This window comes from Cebidichthys violaceus, unplaced genomic scaffold (assembly GCF_023349555.1).
Source record: "Cebidichthys violaceus isolate CVI_PGR_0920_01 unplaced genomic scaffold, fCebVio1.0.p SCAF_54, whole genome shotgun sequence".
In the NCBI taxonomy this organism is placed as follows: domain Eukaryota; kingdom Metazoa; phylum Chordata; class Actinopteri; order Perciformes; family Stichaeidae; genus Cebidichthys; species Cebidichthys violaceus.
This window is the reverse complement of record NW_027176750.1, coordinates 633,824-646,090: the sequence shown is the minus strand read 5'-3', so window position 1 is coordinate 646,090 and position 12,267 is coordinate 633,824. Positions and strand designations below refer to the sequence as shown.

The window sequence follows — 12,267 nt, the reverse complement described above, 5'->3', positions numbered from 1 at the left end:
TAAGTGTACTTAGTTAGGTTCCACCACTGCCAGGCGCATAAGAAACAACAAAATGCCGCACACACAGTTGGTGTGTGCCGTGCATCAAAACACCCACACCCATTGATTTCTATGTAATCCTGCACACCGGTGGCATCTCGATCGCAGCCACTGATCCTCGCTGCTACATCCATTAAACCAGATCAACTCTCGCTGTGGAAAGACTTCAGTCTGGATCAAAATGGTGGACAAGGAATGCACATTGATCTGAAGGCTGAAAAGTAAAGGATTCTGTGGAGGAGCATAAATGTCCTCACTTTCCAGGAACTGAAACTCAAATTATTCCTTGTTAAGACAGATGTCCACACACACACACACACACACACACACACATGTTACCTGAGAAGTCCAGAGCACACACTCCTCTCTGGTGGAAACCTTTTAGCAAAGAGAGACACTTCAGAGTCTGGATGTCCCACACATGGATGGCCGGGTCCCTCCCCACCTGCACACACATTACATGAGTTTATTCACAGATCCTTCATACAGATCTTGTGTGTGTGTGTGTGTGTGTGTGTGTGTGTGTGTGTGTGTGTGTGTGTGTGTACCTGTCCCGTAGCAGCGTAGTCCTTCAGCGGGTGGATGCTGAGGCTCAGGATGTCGTCGTCGTGGCCGAGGTAGAAGCGCTGGCTGTGCAGCTGCCGGTTGTAGACCACGCCCACCGCCGCCACGTGGTACAACACCTCTGCCCCCTGAGTGTAGAACAGGTTGTTCCTGCAGTCGTAGCCACGGTACCTGCACACACACACACACACACACACACACACACACACACACAGTATTAATTGTTACCAACCAACCAGACATTTATCTCTGTGATTGTGTTTCTGTGTCGCAGTCTGAAAAATAAGAGCTCAGTAATTTATGGAAAAGGGTCGACAGTCATACTGACAAGGCGCCGCACAACCCAGCCTCCGTGGACATCGTTCGCCTTTTAACACATCCTTTTTCAGGCCTGTATAAATAACAGAAGTCAACACATGCATCTGTAGGGTCATCGGTAATTGAAGAAGGGCGGCACAATGTCACAACTCAGCCCTCTTTTCTCAACATACTGTAATTACTGTTTGAAGCTCTCACTATGAGGTCTTACAACTTAAAAGGACATTATTTCTGTAATTCATTATTTCTCCTTCACTAAAAACCTGAGCCTGAGGCAAAGGTGGAAAGTCTTCTCACTCTGTTACCTAAACTGAGAAAGAAGCAGTATTTTATAAAAGACAAATAAATCAGACTTCCCTGTTATTATTTGTATAATTGAGGAGGAATTTGTTTCTAATAGGTGTTTAGAAAGTGTATTAAGTATTATTAAAAACACAGGGTTAGGACCTGCTATCTCTCTTGAACTGGACCCTCAGAGGCCCTAATATTGTTTTAGAATCATAAAATGTTCTGTTAAACTATTGTATCAAGCAACATTAATAGTTTACCTCAATGCTAATAATGTAACATTTCTATATTCCAGATAAAACCAAACTTTCAATTCCAATTTGTGTTCTACACATGTTGGGTAGTCCTTTTATGATCATGATTATGCTTTTATAAATTATTATTATTCTCGTAATATTTTGACATTTTCTCAAAATATTCCAACAATGTATTCTGGAAATCTCAGAACAAAAATATGTGGGAAATATTTTGAATATGTAGAAAATTGTGAACATGAGCAGAAATTATGCTGAAACATAAATGAGTTATTAAAATCAAACGGATTTGTTACCCGTGAACAAACTGCAGCCGGAGGCCTTGGTCTGGTCCTGTCTGTCTCTTCAGAGATCCAACCTGCAGTTTCTTCTCTCTGCTCTGCTGTCGCAACTGAGGCAGGTCCTCCTTATACACCTGCATAAACACACACACACACACACACACACACACACACACACACACACACACACACACACGCTCATTTTTCACATATGCCAAGCTGTGTCATAATCCAACAGCGAAAAGTCAACATAAAAGTGTTGAACAGAAAAAAACAACGTCATGATTATTTAGCTTTTTTTAATTAAGACAATAGTGGAGCTGCTGAGAGCCAGATCAAAATCTAACGGGTTCATCCTCTGGGGAACAGGAACGGGGTCGGGAAGTTTCACTACAAACTATAGGGCTCAGACTGTAACCAAATCACTAAATCCATATAACATTATACTTCCTATTTAAAACCCTCAAACGGGAATTGTAGTTCCAACACTTTGATTATCCCCGAAATAGTAAGACAAAGAATGATATGACAACAAAGTGACAAAATTAATATAATCTTTTCTCATGTTGCGTTATCAATATTATTTGTCTCAAAGTGTCCCATCAACATGGTGCGGGGTGGACAGTGTCGGACAGCATCTGGCTCACTGATCATCTTCATTTCATCAAGAAAATGAAATCATACATCATCTCTGACATCGTAGACACAATCATTAATAAATAATCTCAACATAACAACAAGACATCTGCTGTGTAGACGTTTCTCGGCTCCTCTTTTATCGCTTAGAGAATGAAACTGAACACAGGCTGCAGTGTTTTCGCACTCAGCAGCGAATACGCCTGCTCATTTTTCATGCAAATTGTTCTGTTGAGGGTGAGTTGGCGTGTTTCAGCCGTCTGAGAGTTTCACAGGGAGAGACTTTGCTCCCAGGAGGTTTGGGACTGGCAGCGCTCCACTTTCATGCTGCTTTTCATTTACAAAAACTGCATATTTCCGGAGCGTCACGGTGGATCAGCTCTGCGAGGTTACAGACCATTTCACTGTGTCGGGAGTCTAGACTCCCTGTTCTCTCCACAACTTTTCCTGTTTTCTCATAACTGTATAATCATCTCAAAGGAAAATCGACAAAATTCCTCCTCCTGGGTGGTTGTGAGCCAAACATCGAACGTCTAACTCAACTCTTCCTCTCTGTTAACCTTTCACCTTCGCTGTTCATCTTCATTTTCTAATAATCTATAAATTATCAAATAAAAACATGTATGTCCATCTTCTAAGTGGGTGTGAGCTAAACACTGATTATGAGAGTAATTCATTTACAACTGAAACGAGACTCTGAGTCTGCAGCTCAACGTGTTTAGCAGGAATAATGTTTACCATGTGCACCATCATAGTTTAGCGTGTTAGCATGCTAACATTTGTACAACTGAGGCTGAAGGGAATGTCATTTGTTCTGAATGTATTTTATTATAAACCAAAGCATTGGACACATTAAAACGTTGTCTTGTCAGATATGCTTTGGTAAATCTGACAAGGTGGAGATAAGTTATGCATTTTCATCTATGAATATCTGTACAAAGTCTCATCACGATTGATCCGATTGGTGTTAACAAATGTAATTAAAAATGTCAACCTCATGGTTGCACCAGAGGAAACATCAGAGGATCGCCACAAGAACCAAGCTGGGGACCATTAAAGTCTTTGCAAATCCACTCAACACTTGTTGAGATATTTCAGTTCGCAAAAAAACGAAAAGAGGGGAGGAGGACACTAAAGAGAGGGAGGTAGGGAGAAAGGATGTAAAAAAAAAAAGGGGAGAAGGAAATTGTAAAAAGAGAAGCAGGGCAGAGCAAAAAGGATGAGGGATTACAATAAAAAATAATAATCCATGTTTTTCTGCTCTTTCCAATTAAACTTTACTGTTGAATCTAAACACACACACACACACACACACACATACTTTGAGCTCTATCTCCAAACAGCACATTGTTGCAACACTGGCGGCGCCCCGACAAATGGTAGTCACGAGGACGTGTGCCAGACAGCGGCTGGGTTTGGAGATAAGGTGTGTTTTAGGATCGCCATGGCAACTGCACAGAGCCCTGCCGAGGCTGAGGCTGAAGAGGAACGAGGAGCCGATGCAGTGCAGCCCTCCGTTAAAAAAACGTTTCTACAAGCCGCTCCGTTAAAAAAACCACGCTGGAGCAGCTGAGGGTTCGGTGCCTTGCTCAGGGGCCTACCTGTCTGTCGTAGTGGATCTGTGTTTCCTGCTCGATGTCGGAGTCGAGCTCCGGCACATCCGACACGTCGCTGTCCGACTCCTCGCTGTTGGAGTCCCCGTGACTGTCTACAGAGGAGACGGACAGACAGACAACGTCTGTGTGACTTCATTATCTAAACCAGTGATTTGGTTAATTGAGTGAATTCACCCAACGTTCACATTACTACCCAAACTGTCCATTGCAGACATTTATTACATAGCTGATCTACATATTTGTTCAATTTAGCCCCATTGTACTTTCTGTAGTTGCTTACTTACTTTTCAGTAATGGAATAGATAATTACAACAATTCATGTACATTCACCCTTTAACCTTTGTTGAACCCCATTATGTGATACCGGCAACAAAACCTGGAACCATTTAAGGGTCTTTTCAGGGGAACTCTCACAAATACATCTTTTGGACCCTCTGAAACCTGGAACCACTGAAGAGACCCTTAAAACTTACATGAGTAGCCCTAAAGTCTCAAGAAAACCACCTGGCACCACTTACAGAAACCGTGGAACTCAAATCTGGACCCATAAACCCAAACCAAGAAAATAACCTGGAACCCATTGGAGACGCCCTGTTTGCATCTACTCTACTGTAATGAAATCTACCCGTACTTGACTCTATTTTGTTCCTCATCATCTAATGTGCTTCACACATTTTCTTCTCAACTCTTCCCGGTTTTCCCACCTTGTATGTTGGTGTCCGGTCCTCCGTTCATGACCGACTCCGGCAGAAACCTCCACTGGAAGAGGGCGTGGTCGGCCCCACCTGTGGTCAGCACCCACTGCAGGTCATGTGACCAGCGGACGTTGGTCACATGGGCAGAGTGACCGATGTACTTCTTGAATTTAGCTCCTTGGAGGAAACAAGACGACTCACATTTAACAACAATACAGAGAGAAGAAAGCATAAAAGACACCAAAATAGAGAGCGGTAGAGACCTTTCCTCAGACAGGGGAAGCGATAGAGCTTAACGAGGCCGAGGTCGTCCCCGGTCACAAGTACAGCAGCAGCGTGATTGGCGTCCACTGCGTTGATCTCAGTTAGGTTAGAGTATTTAGGCCAGATGCCGCCGACATCGGAGCCCAGGACGCAACTCCAGGACGCCCAGCGCTGACCTTTCACCTCCTCCTTACTGACAATCGGCTTCCCCACTGCAGGAGGCGGACAAAGAAAGCATTTTAACCATCGACGAAATAATGAACTTTTCCATTTCTGCAGCAAAAGTTTCACCCGTTTATCTTTCAGCTGATGCTAATGATAACAAACAGCCTATGTGCACAATTTTATCAACAGTAATCGTTTTCTCACAGACAGAAGCAAGAAAAAGGAAATGTGTGGACGGTGCCGATTTGAATCTTTCTTGCTGGACTCGGTTCTGTTAACAGTCTGGTACATCGGCACCGCACACACACACACACACACACACACACACACACACACACACGTCTCCTGTAGTCTGGAGTATGTGTGTGTTTTCAGCTTGCTCTGATCATTACACACTCTCCAACAGGGGACTTAGGGATTTAAGAGGGGACATTTTACATCATGCTAAAATGCTATCTAACCTCCTCTTGAATTTAATAATTTTTTTTTTGAGATATTGCTAAGAGAGGTGTTGCAGACATGACCTGGGATTTAAAGACTCACTTGTCTGGAGTGTCTAGTTAATTTTGACTCTTGATTCTATTTAAATATCTTAAAACCTGAGATAATAAGGAGTAACATATATATTCCAGAGTGCCACATTATTCTTTTGACACACAGGCTGCTGAGTATAAAAAACATTCACTAAAATCTATGTATATATATATATATATATTTATACAGTATATATTGTAAAAGTCTATCTTGAAATAGTGTGCTTTGCAGAATTAGGAATTGTAGAATTTCTCGGAATGAAGACTTTTTTTCTCAAATAAATATTTTTGACTAAAACTCGGCCTTAAGTGCTTGTTGTAAAACAAGGAGCGAATGATGCACATTGTTGCACTACGATATAGAAAACTGTCTCTTGACTTTAGAAAATAATTAGTGCATCATTAGACTGTAGCGACTCACTGGGCATTCGGTAGAAGAGGCGTTCGCCGGCTCCGTCATTGGTCTGCAGGATTTTGCTGTCCAGAGACCAATCCAGGTGAGTGATGAAACTGGCTGATTTACTGCATTCTCCTACCTACAGTTAGACAGGCAGACAGACAGACAGGCAGGCAGACAGACAGACAGAGTTATTCTACATGCAGGTATTGACATCGACAAAATGTTTTTTTCTTCATATGAGAATAAAATCATTCATACTAGCAAAGGAGCTTTTTATCATGAGCTTCGATGCCAAAGTGCCTCCATGCCTACCTTCTTGTATCTCTGGGCGACGGCGTAGATGTCCACGAGTCCGTCGTTGGAGCCGACGGCGAGGTACGCTGCGTCTGGAGAAAACTTCATCTCATGGATCACCTCCTTCCTGTCTTTGATGTGAACGACCTCCGTCATGTCTCTGAGGCGGACATAGAAAAATGCCACGATGCAAAAAAGCAATATGAGATTTTAATTCAGTGTGTGTGTGTGTGTGTGTGTGTGTGTGTGTGTGTGTGTGTGTGTGTGTGCGCGCGCGTGTGTGTGTGTGTGTGTGTGCTACCTGACTCTCAGCACAGTGAAGGATCCGTCCTTCATGCCCAGAGCCAGCTGGTATCCGTCCACGCTGAACGCCACGCTCCGCACCGCCTCCTCCATGTTGCAGCGAGCGATGAGGGCGTGGTCCACCAGACTCCACAGCCTGACACACACACACACACACACACACACACACACACACACACACAGTTAGATTAAGGTATATCAAATAAGATACACACTTATAAACCTTTTCCACAACAGTAACTTAACAACCTGTAACTTTCAAATAACCTGAACCTTTAAGAACCTGTAAGGTTTTCGGTTCTAGACTCAGAAGTCGAATTCACAAAACGTTGAGGAGAATAAGCGACAGAAAAAAAGAAAGCAGGGATTCAGTGCAGGGGGCTGCTCGGTGGGAGTGTGTTGTTACTGGTGAGACATGAAATACGATCCAGTGTGAGACAACAGATTGGTGTTTAAAAGACTCATCAGATAACTTAACACTACACAAGTTTTGCAATACTTAAAAGCTCTCTCAAGGTATGGTGGCAGCAGCTGTTTTACCTTTTTTTAATTATAGTTTATTACATTTAAATCCTGCCAGGATTATCACTCTGCAGTGCATATGCGGTATGCTAGAAATCATATATGAAAAAGGAAAGCCAACAAACATGTCAGCATCTTTCTGTGTTTATCCGCCGTGTTCAGCTGACTGTGTGTGTTCATTCATAATTGGTCTCTCGGGAATCTCAGCAAACAGCGAGCAGATGCTGGAGACGAGCAGAAACCGTCACACTGCAAATCAACTCCAAAAAAAAAACATGTGCGTGAGCGTGAGCGTCCGTGCACTGACCTGACGGAGCGGTCGTCGCTGCCGGTGACAGCCAGAGGTTTTTTGGGGTGAATGTCCAGCGCCCAGAGCTCGCCCTCGCTGTGTCCCTGCATGATGAGCAGCGGCTTGTCCCGATCCCTCACCATCACCTGGACGCAGAAAGACGCTGAGCTACTTCACACCACTGCTTTTAACTGATGCTACTTCGACCCTTGACTATCAAGTTTAGGTTGAGTTGTGTCTAAATACCTTTAGTACTCTAGTACTAGTTTCTACTTCTACTCCACTACATTCATTCGAGATCTTTAGTTTCTTTACAAATTGAGATTTCTACACAAAAAACACATCTATACAATATGATGTTTTGCTATTAATTGAACTACATAACAAGTTTATACAAGTAGAGCTGAAATGATTAGTCCATTGATCAATTGACAGAAGATTAACTGGCAACTATTTTCAAATTGTTGCATGCATTATTATATATTAAGCAACCCAGCAGTATAAAAAGTCATTTAACCAACTGCAACATTAAAGTGTTGAACACATTAATGTGTCAATCATTATAATCCAATAATCCAATATATATATATATATATATATATATATATATATTACTCTGAAATGAGCCATTCTGCATACAGAGTACTTACATTTGGTTACTTATTACTAAATTGCCTGCGTATTGTCTGATTTACTTGTTAAAGTCATTAGTGTGAATGCTCACAGGGCAAATAAAACTCACCTCTGCAACGCCTTGTAATTATTTCACCAAGGAGGACTTATAAATACACACATAGAGTGTATATGGCAATGAGAGAGGAATCTTAATTTCTTTTTCTGTGGGTGTTTTTATGGAAATGTAGATCTTTCAGATCAATTTGAGGAGTGCCTTTGGTTTTTTCCGGTTCCACACATTTTATCATAAGTGTGTCATGCAGTGTGGGACTCCCACTGGTCTGGTCTGGGTCTTTACTTGGTCTCGGTTTAGTTGATCTTGAATACTGCTGACTGGATATCACACGCTGCAGTGAGGTTAACTGAATGTGAGCCAATGAGGAGCCAGCGTGTAGCTCACCAAAATAAAAGCGTCTCTGCAGGGAGGAGCAACATGGGGCTGTTCCCTCTCATTTGTCTCCCTTCTCACCTCAAAGATCTCGCTGTCTTGTGTTCCCGCCAGGATTCGGTCGGCTCGCCAGCAGACGCTGCGAATAGACAGTCCTGGAGGAGGAGGAGGAGGAGGAGGAAGAGGATTAACACTATTTTTACCACTTATAGGAACAAGTAAAAACGATAACGTTAGGCTTTTAAAGAACCACACCAGAGTCGCATAAGAGCGAGTATAAACAACAAGGCTGTGAAGAAGGACAAATTGGTGAGATGGGTTAGGAGTCTCATTCGACTACTTGTAGGAAACTGTATTTTTTAAGACATTTAAAAGCTTCAAAATTCCTGAGAGGGATATTAACTGACGCATCTTATGTCGTAGAGCAAATATCTGAAGCTTGTGTTAACCACAGACTTTATTTCAGGCATCTAAGCAAGAACTCATTCAAAATATGAAATTTACTGTGAGACTAGGGAACCGGAAGTGTAAAATATTGACTTATTTCCGGGTTTTGAGACTTAAACGGGACAGTGCGGACAGTGTTTACCTGAGGAGGAACCGTAATGTTGTCCAAACCTCAACATTATTAATACGTTACAATTATTAACATTATTAAAAGGAAAAGCAGCAAATATGGACTAATTGATTAATGGATCAATCGTTTCAGCTGTTGGGTAGATTAATCAATAACAAAACCTCATATTTTCTAAACTCTGTACCATTGAGTACATTTGAGGTACTTGAGTCTTTTCTTTTCAGGTGACTTTGTACCTCTACTCCACTACATCTTGGAGAGATGCATTGTACAGTTTTCCTTCACTACGTTCATTCAAAAGGAAAGGTTTATTATCACGTCTACAGGAGGATTCAGAAGCGGAGGACTACAGGGGAAAGATTTTTGTCAAGGCAGGAGGAAGTCACACACTTTTTATTTTTTCTCTCGGTACTTTCCAACCTCTCCGTCACACTCCTGATCCCCAGCAACTCAAATTTAATTAGCAGAGCCGTTCAGCAGCGCAGCGCTCGGCAATTAGAGCGTCCGCTGTCGCTGACGGCGCGAACCAGCGTGTGAGGTTTCCTGTAACTTTGTTAAAACCTCCTCCCTGCAGATTCACCAGCCAAAGCGACCCGATACCAGCCGAGTTTACGAGGTAAATTGGACGACTTGCAGTGTAAGAGTACTCTAGGAAGGATTTCTGATATGTCCTCTCAGAAGTGTTAATAGCAGCCAGAAGGCAGCAATAAAACGTCACCCTAACAAATCACTGCTAAACCACCCAGAGGAAAGAAATGTGTGAAAAGAATTATCACGTCTTGCTTTCATTTCATTTTGACGTCCTCCCTTCCTCCTCCCACTCGGCTCCTTAAACACAACACTTTGATTTATTACACTAAAGTTTATTTTGCTCCTCACTGAGCTTTTTAATGTTCACTCTCATGTTGCTCGAATGAAACATCTGTCAGCTGTGTAGGAGTGGAGCCATGAACAAATGATGCATTTCCTCTCCAGGTGTGTATTCTCATGTGGATCTTTGTTTTATTGGCCCTAAAGGCTTCAGGGGAGGAATTCAGATATTAGTCGTCCACATTTTAAAGGGTTCCACTTAGAAGAGAAGTATTTTCTGCAGTGCTCAATTCTTTTGGGCTCGTTTTTTAACTGTTTTACCTCAATGAGACTGTAGAAACGATTTATGGTAAAAGTAGACTTTCAACAAGATGCAGTTTTAATAGATAATATAGAATTTGCCATGGGTCCTGATTTAAAGTAGCACACGCTATTAGTCATTGTTAAGGAGACCGACACAGATGCAGCAAACACAAATGTGACAATATGCAAATGAACTCTAGAACTTTCCTACAAAAATATAATATTCTGTTTTGTTTTTTTTCTGATCTGTTTTTTCTTCAGATTATTACAGATATTAATTACATAACAACTAACGTTAAATATGTTGATAGGAGGAGAGTTAAAGTGAAATAAAAGATGTTCTCTGGGACTATTATCTCTGTACATTGCACACATTTGCTGTTTTTATATTCACACATTCATAAACCTTTGCATATTCAGTGGACACTTTTTTGAACATTTTTGAACAAAACTATCATCTCTTACAAACAGCTGTTTCATTTAAATTATATATATTGAATATTTATTTCATATTTTACTGTAATTTTCTTCTGTTCTATATTTAAATACTTTGATTTGATTTTCTCTTATAATGTTTCTTGTTGTTTATTACACCAAAGCAAAGTCCTCGTATGTGAAAACCTTCTTGGCAATAAACCGGATTCTGATCTGGTTCTGATTTTTTGTGGTGGCGCTAGAAGAATAATCATCAGAGTCAGATGGATTCATCCTCTGGGAACCATGAATATCTGTTAAAACAATTATAACAATCCATCAAATAGTTGTTTATCAGACTTTTCCACTGACATGGCTGATAACAGGACAAACCTTCTGTCTTATACATTTTAATATTTTCACCTTCAGAGAGAAAAGGGCCGTTCCTGTCCTAAACCCTTGTTAAACCAGAAGCAACTTCCTTCAAAGTCCTTCAAGAGGTAAAGGAGTTAAACTTCCACCTTCTCCAGAACGAGGCCATTTCCAACTCTGACTGGAAGCAGAGAAGACAAAACTTTTACCTCTCTCCCACTTGTATTTTTATTTCCAAACTTTCTCCTCCGAAACCGTCAGAAGGAGGAGACATAAAAAGGAGGCCAGGGGCTTAATGGTGCACCCCCGCAGCTTTTCCTAAAAGAATAACATCTCTATCGTCGGCATTAAGGAGTTCAAACGTTCACCACCTCTGGGTTTTCACGGAATCAGCTTAGTCCCCTTCTCCTGCTGAAGACAAACTTTTACACCCCTGCTCTCCTGAAAACTTCTCCTCAAAGACGGAAAATCAGGTCATTTCTGTCTCCGACTAAAGACAGAACTTGACAACTGAACATCTTTTACAAATGTCTTTAGAGGGAAAAGAGAAATACCGCAATGGAGGTGAAGGATTCAAGCATCCGCCTCCTCCTCATTTTTTTCAGAAGGAGACTGAAGAGTCACAACCTTCAACTGACAAAAGAGTCTTCGATCACAAAGTGACCTTTTCTCTTCTCTCTATTCTTCTCTGGTGAGGAGGATGATGGGTAAAGTCTGCCTTTAGAAAAGCAGATGAGGCCGATATTTAACGTCGGCGGGTTTATTCAAGTTAAATGAGGTTTGAAGAAAAGGTTTAAATAGCCAGTCAGGGTGTTGTTGGTGGACAAAGAGATTGAAAGGCCAAGAGCTCTCGTTAATAGGAGAGATTTAAAGGTTTCACGCAAACACACAAATAACGGATAGTCAAGCCTGTCCGTCCATCTCCGCCAGGTAGTAACCTGCAATCTGTAACCTGGACATCTTATGGTTTAGAAGTGAAGGAGACACAATAAAGATTATTTATATGTATTTATATAAACCTTGGCACTAAGAGCCACGTTGTGGCTTCCATAAATCTAAAATTTATTAGAAATGTGGCCTGAAGAGTAACTTCACCCCTAAAGTCCAGCCACTGCATAATATTAGTGGGCTGCACTTCTGTATGATGAAAGACTCATCAATTTGCTGACAAATAAACAGCCAGAGTGGATGAAAACTATGGCTACAGTAGCTTGAATAATAGCGTTGGGCACTGAATTTAATGGATTTACTGTTTATCAAATACAAA

The 12,267-nt window shown here is 41.6% G+C and overlaps 1 protein-coding gene across 1 annotated transcript in view; it reads right to left on the bottom strand.

Moving 5' to 3' along the window:
• The window catches only part of LOC137888431 (echinoderm microtubule-associated protein-like 6), a 65,863-nt gene that overhangs the window by 24,673 nt on the left and 28,923 nt on the right, over window positions 1-12,267 (bottom strand). The window contains exons 8-18 of the mRNA XM_068731822.1: window positions 8,606-8,679; window positions 7,480-7,607; window positions 6,649-6,786; window positions 6,366-6,507; window positions 6,075-6,189; window positions 4,955-5,167; window positions 4,701-4,868; window positions 3,982-4,088; window positions 1,760-1,878; window positions 588-774; window positions 379-484 (exon numbers count right to left, since the gene is read on the bottom strand). Coding sequence (XP_068587923.1) covers window positions 379-484; window positions 588-774; window positions 1,760-1,878; window positions 3,982-4,088; window positions 4,701-4,868; window positions 4,955-5,167; window positions 6,075-6,189; window positions 6,366-6,507; window positions 6,649-6,786; window positions 7,480-7,607; window positions 8,606-8,679 — 1,497 coding nt within the window. The remainder of the gene's footprint in view (window positions 1-378; window positions 485-587; window positions 775-1,759; window positions 1,879-3,981; window positions 4,089-4,700; window positions 4,869-4,954; window positions 5,168-6,074; window positions 6,190-6,365; window positions 6,508-6,648; window positions 6,787-7,479; window positions 7,608-8,605; window positions 8,680-12,267) is intronic.